An 18,543-nucleotide genomic window follows, 5' to 3' on the forward strand; every position below is an offset into this window, starting at 1 on the left:
ATGTGCTCCACTTTGCAAGTTAAATAGTCAAAGAATTTACTGTAGTCAGAGGAGTTAGGGGAGAGATAGCACTGATGAATTTAGTTACAGAGTGACTATTGAGTCAAAGGCAGATGGTGGAAAACTCGGAAGGTTCAAGAGTGTGGGCACGAGAGCAAGTGAAATTGTTGCGCACATAGATGCAACATCCAGCTTTGGAATGAAAATGAGAATAAAGAAAGTAAGAGGGAACAGAGAAGAAGGGGCTACTGTCATTAGCCTCTGACAGCTGTGTTTCAGTGAGGAAAAGATGAGGTTTAGTTGAAGAGAAGTGGTGTTCCACAGATTGAAAATTAGATCTAAGACCATGAATGTTGCAGAAGTTAATGAAGAAAAAGTTGAGGGAGGTGTCAAGACATTTGGGGTTGTTATTAAGAGAAGAGTCCAACCTGGGGACATTTCTGGTCCCCTCCCCAGAAGGGAACTCTGAGTCTGGGTTTGGGAATGTAATTTCTTGATACCTTTAAGAGGATAGAAAGATATTGTTGTCTCCTAGTACCATCAATGAGGAAGGGACCAGTGTATGTATATCACTTCTATATCACTTAAAGACTTATTCCACTCATTGACCTGATGATAATGATGATGACTTACTATCATCCAGAGAGCAAGAGGAGGTTGGAGGAATGGACTGCACGGGATGTCAAGAAGGACATTACCATCCCCATTGAAGACCAACTTTCAGCTCCACTGACAGACATTGGCAAGGAGTCCACACTGGATGACTATGATGAGGTGTTTCTCAATTACACCTTCTTGTCACTGAAATGCTTTAAAAACATATTGATTTTTTTTGGCTTATGATGTTTTGACATCACATGCATATATTTTCTTATTTATTTTATAGCACTTTGAAATTATATCTTGCGATGTTTATTAGGATTGTGAAATTACACTTTTTGTGGGTATACATGTTCATTATTGATGTATTTTATGTGGAAAATTTGCTTCTATTTCTCTCCATAGATTTTTGCAAAATTTCCCTTCCTTAGGTAATTAATAAATCATAACAGGAATAAGCTACAGTTCTTTAAAGTATGTTCTTTACTCTTTCACTGCTATTTGGTACATATTTCCTCAGTCATTAACCACCCGAACACATTTCTTTTTGTTTTATAACTATCTCCTAATATTAATCATACTTGAAATTGTAGAACCTTCTTTCATTAATGTGCTAAAGATTTCATGCAATGTTCTTAATGCTGTGAATTGTTGCCTATTTTATTGAATAGGTTAAATCATTACTTCTAGTATTTCTAAATAATCTAACACCTCCATCTTTTTTCCTCTATAGATTACAGTCGAGTCCTTAAAAGTAAATAATTAAATGATGACATGTATTTCTCAATTATCTAACACCTCCATCTCCTTTTTCTCATGTACAGATTGCAGTGGAATCTTTTGGTGCTGCTATCCTGAGAGGCATGGGATGGAAGAAATCTGAGGGCATTGGTGGCAGAGAGAAAAAGTTTGTTTGAATCTCTTTTCATTGTTGTGGGGTGTGGTAATGTTGGCTGAAGAAAATACTTATTCCAGTCTCTAAGCTTATTTGTTATTTATTTGCAGTTTGTGCATGGTTGTGCATATGGTTGTATTTTTACAAGATTGAGTCAAGTTCATAATGTCTTGTCTATTAACCCTTAAAGTACGGTGATCATATCGGTACGATTGTAGCATCCCGTGCGGAGAGGCGGGGACTGTACCAGTAATCATGATTTTTTCGCGCTAAACGTTTGAATCTCTCCCCTTCACTATTGGTTCTGGGGCAAGTGGAGGTATCTGGCATCTTTTCTTGCTTGCGTGCTTGAGCTTTGAGACATGTTCCCTCACAATAGGTCATCTTTTCCCATTTCGAGGCGACATCTGGCAACCCCAGTGACCCGGAGGGAGGAAACGGTACTCCGAGTGATGTTATGTCAGTGTTACTTGGTAATGACATTGAAGAGTGATGAAAATGAAGACTGATTTTTTTATTGAGACAGAAGAAAATGAAGACTCCATTAGTGATTCTGATAGTGATCTGGAAGACAGAGACCAACCCTCACAGCAACATTCATAAACCTCCTCACGTAACCTATTCCCCTCGGGCAATGCGCTGGTTTGTGTTACTCCTGGTTGCCTCTACAAGATTGTGCTTGTCAGCCAAGTCACATGAATCCCATTGGTAATAAGAGTTGCCAGATTCCAATTATTATAGAAATCCACAATACTTGTAATATGTGGTTTCTTTTTCTTTTCTTGCTTTACACATCATTTCATATATCTGAGTTCACATTTTCTTGACATGAAAGTGCAAAAGTTCCCACTTTTACATCAAATTGAAATGCCCAAAAGGAGAGAGAGAGAGAGAGAGAGAGAGAGAGAGAGTGTGTGCGGTGTTATTGGAGCTTGGGAGGTATGTCTTAGCGTCGGGTTCTGCCATGAATTTTTTTATATGCAATAACTTTGTTCTCAGAGGTCATAACATGTTAAAAACTACATCGTTGTACTCAGAATAACACAAAGAAATATGTTTTTATAAGGAAAAAATATTTTTGAGGAGAGATATGAACCAGGGAGAAATGGAAAAATAGAGAGAACTGAGAAGTGAAGCAAAGGAAAAAATGAGAGGACAGAGAACAAGGAGAAATTCTACTGGAGAATGCTAGACATGAGGCTAACTAAGAAAATGATTTATTTCGGAAGGTCATTAACCCCTTCGCGCCGGATGTTAAAAAAGCCCGCCTGTATGATATACGGGTGGTAGTGCCGCCCGCCTGAGCGCGGGAAACTCGTGCAAGCTTGTCATACGTGTCGTCTTTGTGTATTATGCTGCTATTTTTTAGTTACTATATCGCCTTCGAAGAGGAAAGTGGATGCTTCTCTCTTCGGAGAAAAAGAGAGAGAGAGAGAGAGAGAGAGTGACATTTGCTAATAATTTAGACACAAGCGGGACGCATGTAGCTTATCTTCGAGAGGAAGAGGGGAGGAGGGAAGGAGAGGAAACGAAGGGAGGAGAGAGAGAGAGAGATTAGAAAATTTGTTGTGTGTGTGTGTGTGTGTGTGTGTGTGTGTGTGTGTGTGTGTGTGTGTGTGTGTGTGTGTGTGTGTGCCACGAATGTTACAAGGTGGGACGATGTAACTTATCTTCGAGAGGGAGAGGGAGGAGGAAGGGAGATGGGGAGGAGGAAAGGGAGATGGGGAGGAGGAATGGAGTGAGAGAGAGAGAGAGAGAGAGAGAGAGAGAGAGAGAGAGAGAGAGAGATGGGAACAGTCTATGCCATTGGGTAATTTTAGATGCATGTAGCTTATCTTTAGTGATTGGTGGAGACAAGGATGGTGGGAGGAACACTAGGATTTCAAAGACAGCATACGGCGTGTGTAGTTGGTATCCAACACACTATACGGGACAACTGAACTTAAGAAAGCTCAGAAAAGAAATATGACGCCTACGTAGGCGTCACCGTATATGCTACTGGGGCTTCATGATGCCACCGTATTGAAGGGGTTAAGAGTCATGTACCCAAACATAGATGAATTTATATCAGGAAGGTTGTAAGTGAGAGACTTATGTTTTGAAAGAAGGACTGGACGTGGTATGTATAAAGGCGGGTTCACACGTGCCAAGTTGCGACTGATATTTTACGTATATAGAGTTTCCAACTGAATATCACTGCCTAGCGACTGAAGAAACCAGTCGCAAAATGAGGCCAACATGTTGGTCTTGTTCAGTTGATTTGCGACTTTATTTATGTTGTGACGTCACGGAGTAAGCTTTGAAAATGTGGTCTCCAGGTGTAGAGAAGATGTTAGAGTTGGTGAGGGAAAAAGAACACATATGGGACCCCAGAAATTAATTATACATTAAAAAAAGCTTGCACAAACTGTTTTTCTCAATGCAGGGTGTTGTTGGAGGTGAGGACTGAAGACTTGTCAGGATTTAATTTAATTGCAATTGTGCATAGTCTTCTTAAGATTAACAATTTTCTCATGAGAAATGTAGACTAATTTAGTGTGGCAGACACTCCTTTCTTTCCTTCTACTTAGCCAGGGACATGTCCACAGGCATTTTTTTTCAGTTGACTCTTCCAGTATGCCAAAAGAAGAGCAACCACAGCTTTAGCATTATCACTGGAGGAACACATCTTGGCGGGTAGCCAAGGCGCCAACTAGACGATACTTTCCAGGCTCTATGTCTGACACTTTCTGACTAGAAGGGATGAGTCGGAAACTCTACGTAAAATTTCGGTCGCAAATTAGCATGTGTGAATCCACCTTAACAAAGTTAAGCAAAGAGGTCCAAGTAAACTTTAAAGAGCAGGCATATAATGTTTGGAGGAGAGAGAAGGGGAAAAGCAGGAGGAGTATTGATAACAGCTCGAGAGGATATATACATGGAGAAGGTACAGTACAGAGATGGACTGGTAGAGGTTTTGAGCATAACAATTAGGACCAGTGGGAGGGATAGGAGGAATATCATAGTAACATACAGGTAACTCTAGATTTACGCAATAGATGCGTTCCAAGAGGCATCGCGTATATCAAAATTCGCGTAAAACAAACATGTAATTCTCATAAGAAACAATAGATAATAAGGGGGATGCAGGATGTAGTCCAAAAAATGTGTACAAAATACTCTATTTATTTGGCTAGATTAACATGTTTTTATTATTTACCATTCTAAATACTAGAAGTGTATTTAAAGTAAAGGGAAAAGCAAGAAATAATAAGAGAAAGCAAAAAATAATAAGAGAAGACAACAAAACAAAGAATACGTAAACAAAACACTCACTGCGTCACTGCCTCCACCACTCACACCACAGTCAGTCACAATCTTCCTCTGAGCTTTACCACTTTATCAAAAATCCACTTGTCAAAAATAACCCCACATGCAGAAGAAGATGAAGGACATTTTGGGGGCCATCTTGGTGAAATATAGGTAGATTGAAGAGATTCTGTCTGTACTCAGTGCTGGCAGACTGCACATGAGGCACGAGAAGAGCGGGAGCTGGATCCAAGATTCTTTAACAACGTCAGAGCAACCTCCTGCTGTGAAATGGCATCCATGAATGCTTGTAGGGGCGGTAACGAGGTTGCTATAAGGTTGCTCTCAGGTTGCTGGGAACACCACCTCTCCAGGTGGTGTTACTGTCTTATATATGCATTTAAGTTCACAAAACAACATTTCTATTAGCTTTTTACAAACCTTGCCCTCAAGAAAGGATTGTTTTGTAATGCATAAAGTGAAATCTTACATGGAATACCAAAAATTAAAGCAGAGATGTGATCGCCCACAGACGAGGTGGAGACTTGTGGCGAATTCATTAGTAATTCACTATCACTCACTGCCACAGAGTCGAGGTTATCTTCATGGCATGAGCGTATGTGAATACTAAGATATGATATCCATTATAGTAGGCAATAGAGGAGTGTAAACATAAATATCGTGAAAGACAACACGCAAGCTAAAAGGGTCACAAGAAGAAGAAGAAGCGGCCGAGTCACCACAAGTCTCCGCCTCGTCTGTGGGTGATCTCATCTCTGCTTTATGTTTTTGGTATTCCATGTAAGATTTCACTTTATGCATGACAAAACAATCCTTTCTTGGGGGCAAGGTTTGTAAAAAGCTAATAGAAATGTTGTTTTGTGAACATAAATGCATATATAAGACAGTAACACCAGCAACCTTGTTACTGTCCCTCCAAGCGTTCATGGATGCCATTTCGTGGCAGGAGGATGCTCTGACGTTGTTAAAGTTTCTTGGATCCAGCTCCTGGCAGCCAATGAGCACTTTTAGGCAGGCTACCAACCTCCACCCACCAACAGCAACGAATCTTTGTGGATGCTATTTTACGAAGGTTGGTATGTGAGCAGGAGATTGCTATATAGGTTGTCTGTACCAACATAGACAACAACCTGCTTCTTGGATCCGGCCCCAGAGCTCCCACCTATCGGCCGGCTGCGGAACTCTGGTGTGCAGTTTGAAATTGTGTCTGGCGCTTAGTTTGAAAATGTGGTTGGGCCAAATCGCATATAAGCAAACCGATCGCGCAAATTAAGTTAATTATAATATCGTAAATCGAACATGCATAAATCGAGTTACCTGTATTTATGTTCTTTGAAGTGTCTAACATATATCAGCACAGTTTCCTGCCTGCTTTGATGCAACCAAAAAACCCTGCTTTGACGCAACCAAAAAACAGAGTAACACTCGGTATTACTTTCATTAGTGTGATGTAACTCTATGCATTGAGCCTTGTTTTGAAGAATATCACACCTTGCTGCAACACTAAAAAGCTTAGATACTGAAAGAAAAAATAATAAACAACATTTTGTGGTAAACTGCTCCAATTTAGCAAATTATTTTTTATATTATATTTATAGTATTTACAAATATTTTTTGTATTTTTCATTTCATAAAACATGGGTTAATTTATGAATATGTAACCATTATACATATGTCTCGTAAGAGAAAATATCGATAAAACGATAAAAAAAGCCTCGCTCAGAAGTCGTATGTCTGGCAGCATCACAGAGCGAGCTAAATTTAAAGCTACTGTGGGACATTTAAAAATGGCGATTTCGAACTTTAACTCGTATTTTTACTTTTCTATGCCCAGTTTGAGTTATATGGAATAAAAAAAGAAAATGGAATTTTTGGTGATCTGGACAAGTATTGAGGAAGTAAATCAATGCTGACCTCTTACGAGTTAAAACCTGTATCAGAATGGGACAATGGTGGTGGTGGGGAGAGAGAGAAGGCCAGAGCTTTGTTTACAACCATGTGTGTGGCCGTTTGATTACAAGGTATTTTCACCACAAATAAACCTTTGATGTTAGTATAAGTTTATAAATGAAAAATGTTATTCTGACGACCACGTCAGCACAACTGGGGGGAAGGGGAGAGGGAGTGGCCAGGGTTTCTTTGTTTACAACCATGTGTGTGGACATTCGACTGTTAGGTATTTTTTTTAGTATTAAATTGAACTTTTGCGTTCAAGTATTGAAAAGTTCAATTATTAAGATGTTCAAGTATTGAGTATCCACTGCATCATGTAACATTGTGTGAAAAATTTCTGGAGCCGTGAAACATAGAGTGACAATCTAGGGTGTATCGTGGTAGTCGTGCATTGTTCCCGATTCATCCTGAAAAAAATAGTGCACCCCTTATTTTTTTGTGATTTATTATTGAATAAATCTTACAAACTTATCGTATTACTATCAGTGTATGTTTGTGTGATTGTCATGCGGCATTCATTGTATTTGTTGCTTGGTCATCGTATTCATGGCTATCAAAAAATTGTATGACAATCCAGATGATAACACGATAACCAACCGAAATGGGGACGATGATGGAACAATAATACAGTGGAGACTCAATACTCGAACGTCTAAATAGTCAAATTTTTCTCTAGTCGAATGCAAATGTTCGACTTAATGCTAAAAAAAATACTTATTAGTGGAACGTCCATCCACGTGGCTGTAAACAAAGGGTCTTTATCTTCCTGCTGCCCGATGTGCCCCACTGCAGCCACTGCAGCCAGATCTGTTGTTTCTTATGAGAATTACAAGTTTGTTTTATGCAAATTTTGATATATATCTTGGAATGCATCTATCGCATAAATCAAGAGTTACCTGTACTGACAATTTATATTGTAGAATATTATGAGATATATATATTGTTTTTGTTCAAGTTACAAAAATTGTTAGCAGAAACATTTTGCTATAAGATAAATTATCAGAATAGTTTATCACAACAATGATATGTATCAGATTATCAGTTATCCAGCAATTATTTATCTCATATTATCAATTTATAAGTATTGTTGATACTTTTGTTTCCAATCTAATGATAATCAATAACTCTGCCTGCATCTGTATTTCTATCTACCTATGATTTAAATTAATTTAAGAGGGAGGTTTCAAGACATTTATTCCATTCTTTTGGCCAACTCTCTTGACCCTGCTTGGGATCTGGTATCTTTCTTAATGGGCATTTTTTTTGTTTTTTGCATTATTGATTTATAGCATTGGTGTTTATCTAATGTTTTTATATTTTGTCCTACCCTATTTTACAATCTATCATGTCTTTTTCAGAGTGATAGATATTATTGATCCCTCCACCAAGACTCTAGGCTCCAGTGAGGGAAAGCAAACCACAACACAGAAGAAAGAAGGTGAAGAGTTAGGGGAGGATGAGGAAGAGCTTCCCGTTGTCAAAGGTGCCTATGTCTTCCTCCACAGTGGCCGTCATCGAGGAACTTATGGGGTGGTAAGCTGCATTGTGTCCCTGCTGTGTTTTAGTTACTCTGAAATTTATATTCTTTATTTTTTTTTAATGATGTTTTATTGTGATTTTGGTGGTAGTTTAACAAGCTTCTGCACTGTCAGTAGGAAAACCATCCTTTAAAAACCATTGTAATAATTTCTATAGTGTTAACAAAACATTCCTTATTAGAGGTCAAGATGCTTAGAGTTAGGATATACTTGCCAAGTTCAGTCACTCCTCTGAGGTTTACCAGGAACTGATATCTCACCATAGACTTCTATTATCTGTAGATAATGTTAAGGCAAGGAAATCACCTAAATTCTATTGATTTTAATCATCTGTAGATAATGTTAAGGCAAGGAGACCACCAAAATTCTCAGGATCAGTAATCAGAATAGAATGAGAAGTAATAGGTTGCGCTTGAAAAGTTGGGTTTAAAATTGAGATGGGATAGAATTAGTTCTCAAATGGAATGGTACATAAATAGAATGTAGTCAGTAATCAGATTATTATTGTGAGTCATGAGGGAACTTTAATTAAAAGGAGAATGGACAGATTGTGGAAAAGGAATATTTCATATAGGGATTGCCAAATGTACCCGTGATGGTTTCCTCCAGTTCCCTATTTTTCTTTAAAGGAAATGTTATTATGTTCTAGACCACTAAACTTATAACATTTTTTTTCATTACCTGCCTCTTTTTACAACAGGTTGAGGTGGTAGATGAGGACCATGTACTCATAAGGGCAGCAGTGGGACAGGCAGTGCTAAGGGAGGTGGAGGGCAACTTGCGTGTGGCCACTCAGAAGGAATACCGAGAATCTTCACGTGTCATCAACAAGGAAATGTATGATAAATTTAAGGTAAATATCAAGATCAAGAAAGAAAATAAGAGGAATGCAGTATACTACCAGTTTATTGTTGGGCTATGTTCTAAAGGCACCTATGAAGTATTAGAATCCATATTTTATTGATGTTACCCCTAAAATGCTAATTTATCATATCTTTTTAACCTGTAAACTAAGTATGTAATAGAATTCTGGCAGCCATAACTGTGGTGCGCCATTATCAACATAGAAAAAAAGTAAATTATTTTTACTGTTATAAGACAAACGATTGAATAGAAAAATATAGGAAAACCAAATATTAGTTGATTATGGGAGGTAGTGAAAGGTGAGCAGTGAGTGGGTGTTTTAGTGAGCTGATAAGTAGTTATTGTAGTGGTGGGAGAGCTGATGGATAGATAGTTGTAGTGGAGAGGATATCAAGATAAAGCACTAAACACAGTGCAATAATAGATAAACTGAGGGAAATTTTATGATCATCTATTTCTATCTGTACAGTAGGCTACATTATTTTTGGGTAGCATAATATAAAGTAAAAATTTCTTGTACCATAAAGATAAGATACAAGCACTTATTTATATGTTCATCGTACAGTGCATATCACAGTTTATGGGTTGGTGAGAAAATCTGCACAGGTACTCACTGATAAAAGGATGAGATGGATGAATTTTGCTGTGCAATGCAATGGTGATGATGATGATAGTGATGTACTGCATAGTATAGCAGAGTATTTATGTCTTCAGAGAGGGCAAATAAGCAAAAATAAGTGATGAATAGCCAAAGGTGGCATAGTTCATGCTATGAACTAGGAAGTGCAGCCCTGTAGGAAAGTGGTGTGGTCCTGTTCTTTTTTTTTTTTTTTTTTTTTTTTTTTTTTTTTTAAGAAAGGCACATCTTCAGCCAATTGGAGACAAGTAAAATCACAAATAGTGCTTGAATTGGTTACTGGTAAAGCAATTGTGTGTGACCTAACATTATGTCTAGATATTTCCTCAACCTATGGTTTTATTTTATGAAATATAGTGGGCAATTTTTTTTCCATGATAAGGTGAGATTTCCTGTGTTGTAGAAATAGTTAAGTTCCAATGAAAAAAAAGTTTAAAAGTGAACTGAAGGCAACTGAACTGTAAAAAAGGGGGTTTACTGTAATAAGTTAAGCAAGGAAGAGTAAAAGCATAGTAATGTAGAAGATAGGTAGAAGATGAATGGAAAAAGATAAAGGAAAAGAATAGTGCATCAGAGAGAGAGAGAGAGAGAGAGAGAGAGAGATGGAAAATATTGGGGGAAATGGGAGGAAAGAGGACAAACAAGGTCTGAAAATGAATTAGTTAATGATAGTGATGAAAGGAAAAGTAGATGCTGATGAAGAGTGTATTTTGAAAGAAGAATAGAGTTTTATAGAAGAAAAATCTACATAATGTTTTAAATGCTCACTGCCAAACTACTTATATGCATTTATTGTCTTACCACCAGGAAGCTGAAGTGAAGAACAATGAAGCAAAGAAGAAAATGCTATGTGAGGAAGATAAAGAAGGTAGTGGGAGTGATAGAGACAGAAAGAGGTCTCAGAAAACAAGGAGTAAAGATAGAAAGGAAGACCACCGAGATGCAGACTCTGAATGTGTCAAATTGAAGCAAGAGGGTAGTGAATGGGATAATAACAGAAAACAAAGGGAAAGTGACAATGAGCAGAAGAGAGACAAGAATGAAGGGAAGAGAGATGAAGCAGAAGTTAGGCCAAGAGAGAACAGTAATAAACAGAGTGAAAAATACAGAGACAGGGATGATAAGAGACAGAGAGACCGAGATGAAGAGAGGCAGAGGAGACACAGGGAAAAGGAATCAGAGAAGCAAAGATATAAGGAGAGGAAACTAGTGTACAGCAGAGAAGAAAGGAAAGACAAATATCAGAACAAAAGAGAGAGTGACAGGAAGGCACAGGACCCACAGGAAAGGCTGTACAAAGACACACAAGCATCAGGAGGCAAGAAACGACAAGAGGAATTCTCTGAAGCACAAGAGACAAAGGCAAAGCAGCAGAGAATGATCACACCACCTTGGGTCCAGGAAAATTTACGAGTGCGAATTATTAACAAGAACTACAAAGGAGGGAAATACCATAAGCAAAAGGTAATTATTATGGGTCATCCTAAGATTATATTCCTTGCACTTATTCTTTCTCAGTACATAGATGGATAGACTGGTTTCACAGTATTTATAAGAATAATGTTCCATATTCTTATTAACATCAACCTTACCCTTTAAAATCTTTTCTCATATACACTTAACCCTCGGCTATCGCGCCCAATTGGGGCCGAAATAGCCGCGCTATAGCCGAAAACGCGATAGCCGAATTGAACAACTAATGGTGAAAATTGTAATTGGTACCACAACCACAAATTTTACTCCTAATATCCCTCATTTTTACTTCTTTTTAAATTACTGTATTATCCATTGGTACCAATTAAAACATGTCAAGGTTATAACATAAAAAAAAAAATTTCATCAGCTCATTGTATTTACTAGAGATGTACCGATGCATTGGTATCGGTATCGGAATCGGCGGTATCGGCCCATTTTTTGGGTATCGGTATCGGCTTATTTTATGCCGATACTTACGATATCTAAAAGGAATTTACTACTTAGTGATATATTCGATATAAGATCTTGATTTCTGAGTAATTTACCTTTGCAAATGGCTTCAAAAAGCTTCTAGAATTGTTCCTATTTCACAAACGTTCTCAGAAGGACTTACAGCATCCCCCAAAACAAAGCCTCCCATCTGATAACGATCGCCGTTCACCAACTCATCCTGGTGTTCAGTGCAGTAATCACTATAAGTAGTAGTATCGGTATTGGTGGTATCGGTATCGATAGTAGTATCGGTATTTGCTCAATTAGGTGGTATCGGTATCGGTATCGGAATCGGCCAAAATTCTGGTATCGGTTTTGGCCAGTGAGCACTCAGATACCTCATGACGTCATGGCTGGGAGGATGAGAAATGGGAGGCTGAAGAAGTGGTGGATTAAACAGATGGAATAGACATTACACTGACTGAAACATGGAAGAAAGAGATTAGGAATGGAATTCAAGTGACTTACACGAATATAGATGGATTTCTGTCTAAGAGGCTAGAATGATGGATTACCTAAGAAACAATGAACCAGACATAATGTGTGTGGTGGAAACAAAGTTAAGGCCTGAAATAAAGCTAGATTGGTTTGATGTAAAACACTACAAAGTATGGAGAAATGATAGAAAAAATAAAGGAGGTGGTGGTATAATGGTTCTTACTAAGGAAGATCTGATAGTGAAGGAGGTGAACTTTAGTAAGGGAAATGAGGAAGTGATAAGTATGCTTATAACAGATGGTAAGAGGGACATTAATATTATAACAGTATACATACCACCCAGAACCAGTGCTTGGAACTATGAACAATATCAAATGGTGATGAGAAATACTCTGGACAGAATGAAGCAAGAACTCATCAGAAAGGATAGAGTGATGATAGTCGGGGACTTTAATTGTAAGGAAATAGTGTGGGAAGACTACAAAGTGGTGAATGGTGGTGAGTGGGCAGAGGAATTGTTAAAGGTAGCAACAAATAACTTGATGGCACAGTGGGTGAGATCACCAACAAGGTGCAGGGGACAGGATGTTGCAGCGACGTTGGATTTGGTATTTACCTGGGGCATCTCCCTAAAAGAGGAAATTGAACATGAATGTCCCTTGGGGAAAAGCGACCATGATGTCCTAAGTTTTGAGCTGGATACGGAATTAAGCACGGAAAAGAGTGTGGAGCACAGGGAGGAAAAATTAAATTATGTTAGGGCAAATTATAACCATATAAGAGAGTTCTTTAATGAAATTGACTGGTCTGTGGTATACCAGGAAGGGGATATGCAATTGAAATATGATAAATTTATGGATTTATATAACTCTGCTGTGAAGAAGTTTGTGCCATATCACAGAAAGAGGACTTTAAATAATAAACAGTGGTTTAATAGAAATTGTGAAGAAGCAAAAAAGAACAAAGAAAAGGCATGGAAGAAACTTAAGAAAAATAGTGATGTATTATCAAGAGAAGTCTACAAAACAGCAAGGAATAGATATGTTGAAGTAAGGAGAACAGCACAAAAGGAATATCAGCAGAGAGTGGTGGAAAACTGTGATAGTGACCCTAAAATGTTTTACAAATTCATAAATGGAAAACTAAATAAAAGGGAGGCAATAGAAAAAGTAAAAGAGGGGGAAGAAGTATATGAGGATGCTAGAGATATAGCTGAAATATTGAACAACAACTTTTGCAAAGTGTTTACAAAGGAGGAGCATTTTACAGGAGAAAGGCCTACAGAAATAAAGCAAATGCAAGACATCATGGTTACTAAAAAAGATATAAGGAAAATTATAAGTAACTTGGATATTAATAAATCAATGGGGCCTGATGGCATATATGGGAGGTTGCTAAAAGAATGTAAGGATCAATTGTTGAACCCCATATTTGATATTGTGGAAACCTCCATACGAACAGGAATAGTCCCGAAAGAGTGGAAAAGAGCTGACATTGTGCCTATATATAAGAATGGTAGTAGAATGGAACCATTAAATTACAGACCAGTATCGTTGACTAGTATATTGTGCAAGGTATGTGAAGAAGTAATTAAAGCTAAATGGAGTGAGTATCTAGAAAGTGAAAACATTCTGAGCGAAAGGCAGTTTGGTTTCAGAAAAGGAAGATCGTGTGTTTCCAATTTATTATGTTTCTATTCAAGAGTAACTGACATACTACAACATAGAAAGGGATGGGGTGGATGCTATTTACCTGGACTTGAGAAAGGCCTTTGATAAAGTGCCACACAATAGACTGATGTGGAAACTAACAAAGGCAACACCCTCCTCCAGGAGGAAGACAGCAAAAATGAGGCAACCACACACACACACCATATACACTTTTTTTCTTTACTTATGGAAAAGGGCCAGCCAAGGGCGAAAAAAAAAGAGAGATTAAAAGAAAAGGCCCACTTGAGTGCTGGCTCTCTACACTGTGTATGAGGAGTATGGGGGCAGGAAGAGGGAAGGTGCCTTGTCTTGGATACTTCTTCCTTGAGAGGATTGTTTACCTCTTAAATAGATGGATCTGCAATAAATATGCTTGTGATGGTTTAACTAACATTTGTTGTCATTGGTCATAACAGTACAAATGGAAATGCTACCACAGCACTTCCAACGCCTAACACAGCTGAACCTCCTGCTGGTGCCAAGACATCCACCGTATCGGTGGATAATGCAGCAACGGGTTGTAGAGGTTGAGCACCATCTCTGAAAGAAAGTTGATAAATAAAAATGCGATGTTTGAGTTACCGAACTATTGTTCGAAAACATCTATTTTGAGTGAAGCAGCTCCAGTGCGGGTTTAGTTGTACTAACTGAGTGCACAATGTACTATCTGTGTAGTACTACGCCTCAGGGTATCGCTGAAACATCTCATTAAAAATGAGGCCCCACGCACACAGGAAACACTATCCTCAAAATAGAATCAGCACAATAGCGCAGTAACCCCTACCTACAATCACAATAGCACAGTCACCCCTACCAATAGGAACCAACTCCCATTCCCGACCTCCCTACATCTCGTTTTCTATCTCTGGGAGGTCCCTCTCCTGATAAGAAGACGCCATTCCATGTGAAGCACGAGAACAGAGTCTGGCGAAGGATGACTGGGGGAGGGAGCGAAGTGGTGGAAGAGGGACCCGATCACTCACACTGGAGCTGCTTCACTCAAAATAGATGTTTTTGAACAATAGTTCGGTAACTCAAACATCGCATTTTGAGGTACAATCAGCTCCAGTACGGGTTTAGCTGCATCACAAGTGGAGGAAGGATCCGCCGCCAGACTATACTGAAAGGGAAGGGTACTGTAAACCTCTAACCTGGCAGAGTGAGAACGGTCCGAGAAAGCAGCATACCTTGACTGGTGTTTGGAGCACGGTCCGGTAGAGCTGAGGCAACCTTTGGGAGGGGTGAGGTCTGGTCCCGTCGGGTGAACGCAGACCTCCCCAGAAGCTACCATCCCCCCCACCCAAAGTCCAACCCGTTGGGTCGGAGAGGGGTGTCCAGGAGGAGTAAGAGAGGCTCTGGAAGCAGCAAAGACTCCCTCTACCAGAGGGTAGGGAAAAGGTCCTGTGTCGTTGCCGTGTAAGATGGGGATGAGGTCCGGACCCGTAGGGTGGCCGACGACCTCCCCTGACGCTGCCATCCCCCCTCCAACTCCGACCCATCAGGTCGAAGAGGAGGGTCCAGGAGGTGAAGGAGGCCCTGCCATGGAGGTGCAAGGGACCTCCTTCAGCATGTGATCCAGATAGCGGGCTACGAAGGAGCGGTCCGAAGCCCACTGTCCATGCTCCCATATCTGGTCCAAGGAGAAGTGGCGAAGGAAAGTCATGGTGGCCGACATGGCCCTCACTTCGTGCCCCTTTGGTGCATATCCTGGATCCACCTCCTCTATCACCCCGCAGAGGACCTTCGAGATGTAGATCCTGGATAGGGGCTTGTGGGTGTCAGGCCAGATGAACAGACGGGTGTGTTGGGGACCGGAAGTCGACCCAACATACCATTGCAAGGACTCCACAGGGCAGAGGGGGTGGTGGTGAAGTCCCTCCATCCACACCTGGAGCACAATGGGGGCCAAGGAGTGTCCTTCCCTCTCATTCTTGGCCAAGAACTTGGGAGAAGGTGCTAGGGAGACCCGTCGCCCATCCCTGGACAAGACCAGCCAGGAGGGGTGCCGGATAAGGGCGTGAAATTGGGAAGCCCTTAAGCTGGAAGCCATGGCCACCAAAAACAGTGTCTTCCGCAAGCTCTGTTGAGAGGTAGAATTAGTAAATGGAGGGCCCCAAAGGAGGGTCAGGACTTAGGAGAGAGACCAGAAGATCCTTGGTCTCTTCACAGGAGGCCGCTGGTGGAAGTGACCCTTTTTCAATAAATCCAGGACCCATCCTCTGATGGTGATGTTAAACCCCAATGACAAGGGGTCCGCCAGAGCAGCCGCATAGGTGGCGACAGTCGGGGCAGCTCTGCGTCTGACATGGAACATATAGGACAAAAAGTCATAAACAAGAGGTAAAGAAATATAAGAAAAAGGCCGATTGCGGAGAAAAAGCTGGAAAGCTTTCCATGCCGACTCGTACTGGCGGAGGGTGGAATCCCTGGACCCCTTGATGACATCAGAGGAGACCGCAGGCGAGAGGGAGGTGGTCAAGCACGCCTGCAGAAACTCCACACATGAAAGCTGGAGGATATTCCAGACTGACGGACACCATGGCCCCGTACCGCCAGTCTTTTGAGAGGTAGAGAGCAGTAGACATTGGCACCAAGGCTGGGCCTTCCAGAGAGGGGCGATGAGAAGGACTCAGCCCCTGAACGTCTCCAGCTTGCGCACCACCGCCGTCATCACCGTCGTCGCTGGGGGAGGAAAAAGATAAACGAACCCCCATGTGTACCAATCCATGAGAAAGGAGTCCGGCCCTCCCGTGGCCATGACCACGTTCCTGGTGATGTACTGTGGGAGCTGATGGTTCTCCGATGTTGCAAACAGGTCCACCTCGGGCAGACCGAACAGCTCCACTAGATCCGTGAAAACCGGGTTGAGCGACCATTCCACTGAGGAAGTAACGCTGCGGGACAACGTGTCTGCCCAGACATTATCCCTGCCCGGCACGTGCACGACTGACAACGTAAGATGGCGCGACGCTGCCAGGTTGAAGAGGGCCTCGGATGTCCTGAGGAGGGAGATCGACCGGGAGGAGCCCATCCTCTTCACACACTGGACTGCCACTATGTTGTCCATGTAGAAGCAGATGTGGAGTTGCCGGAGGTCCGCCTGTTGCTGAAGGAAAAGCAGAGGCACCATTAACTCCCTCACGTTGACGTGCCTCTGCGCGTCGGCCTGCTCCCAGCGTCCCCGGCCCTGTCGACCGTCGGACGCCTGGAAGCCCCAACTGCTGTCCGAAGCATCTGTGTAGACTTGGAACTGCGGCGCTGACAGCCTCCAAGGAACCGCAGTCTCCAGAAGGCCCAAAGACAACCACTGACACAGCAGCCGGTGAAGGTGTGGTGGAACCGGGCACAGATGGTGCAGGGCCGCCTGTGGAAACACCCTGTTGCCTTCCCACCAGAGCCTCCTGCACCACAGAGGCCCCAGCGGTGTCACCTGGGCTGCAAACGTCAAGGAGCCCATGAGCCTCATCCACATGCGGTGGGTGAAGGTGGTGGACTAGGAGGCCCTCCTGACCCGCTGCAGGACCTTCCTCCGATTGTCCTTGGACAGGCGGATGGTAGAAGTCCAAGTATCCCACCACATGCTGAGCCATTGCAGATCTTGAGTGGGCTCGAGACGAAACTTGGGGAAATTGAAGTGAAACCCGAGGGATTCGCTGATGGAGACGGTCCTGGCATTTGCAGCTCGGGCTTCCTCCCTCGAAGACCCTTGGACGAGCCAATCGTCCAGATACATTATAGTTCTAATGTTGACGTCCGCCAGCATTGATGCCAGAGTCTTCGTGATCTTGGTGAAGACCCGTGGTGCGATGTTCAAACCGAAGGGCAGGACTGTAAAACGCAGGACGTAGGAGCGGTCCTGCACTGCCAGGTAGGAATGGAAACGCGGACCTATCGGCACATGCCAATATGCATTGGCGAGGTCCAGGGAGGTCAGCCAAGAGTGCGGAAGAAGGAACTCCCTGACCTGCTTGAACGTCACCATCCTGAAGTGATGACACTCGATGTGGGCGTTGAGAGCAGAAAGGTCGACGACCAGTCGAAGGTCCTGCCTGTCCCACCAAGGGACCAAGAAGAGACGGGACAGGAAGACAGGGCCGGAATACTCCTCCAGTACCCCTTGGAGGAGCATCTCCTGCAATATCGCCGAGAGCTGAGGCGATGTTGATGAGAAGGGAGGAGGCATCCGTAGACGTGGGGCACGGCCTTGAGCCCACTCCCAAGAGAGGCCCCGACAAACCACCCTGCCCGCCCACGTGCCGACCGGCCACTTGTCGGCCGCGTTGGACAGGCGACCCAGCACTGGAGAGTCACCGCCGCGACACCAAGGGCGCTGCAGTGGTAGTCCGAAAGGGCTGGCCCAAAGCCCTGCGGGTAGAGAAACCGCCGTCCCGACCCGGCGGAGCTCTCCTATCCCGTGAAGAGGACTGGGCCTGGCAAGAAGCTGACGGGTAGGGGAGGAATCTGTTGGAGGTCCTCTGGAAGCACAATGGGCCTGAGTGATGGAAGAAGCCATCGCCGGAGCCCTTGCCAGAGGGCGATGCGCAGCAGAGGCAGAAGGTTAGAGCACAGGAGTGATGAGGACACCCATGCGTTCAGATCCTGCCTCTGTGACAGAACCGTCAAGATCTTCTC

General features: G+C 42.2%; 1 protein-coding gene across 5 annotated transcripts in view; it reads left to right on the forward strand.

The window, feature by feature from the left end:
- The window catches only part of LOC123512840 (G-patch domain and KOW motifs-containing protein-like), a 57,225-nt gene that overhangs the window by 18,292 nt on the left and 20,390 nt on the right, over window positions 1-18,543 (forward strand). For all 5 annotated transcript variants that reach the window (XR_006677205.1, XR_006677206.1, XM_045269450.1 and 2 more), the window contains exons 3-7: window positions 644-774; window positions 1,425-1,507; window positions 8,116-8,290; window positions 8,996-9,148; window positions 10,604-11,260. Coding sequence is in view for 3 of the 5 variants with exons in the window: in XM_045269450.1 (XP_045125385.1) it covers window positions 644-774; window positions 1,425-1,507; window positions 8,116-8,290; window positions 8,996-9,148; window positions 10,604-11,260 (1,199 nt within the window). In the remaining 2 variants the exon portion in view is untranslated. The remainder of the gene's footprint in view (window positions 1-643; window positions 775-1,424; window positions 1,508-8,115; window positions 8,291-8,995; window positions 9,149-10,603; window positions 11,261-18,543) is intronic.

The sequence above is a fragment of the Portunus trituberculatus genome, chromosome 34, assembly GCF_017591435.1.
Source record: "Portunus trituberculatus isolate SZX2019 chromosome 34, ASM1759143v1, whole genome shotgun sequence".
Classification (NCBI taxonomy): Eukaryota; Metazoa; Arthropoda; class Malacostraca; order Decapoda; family Portunidae; genus Portunus; species Portunus trituberculatus.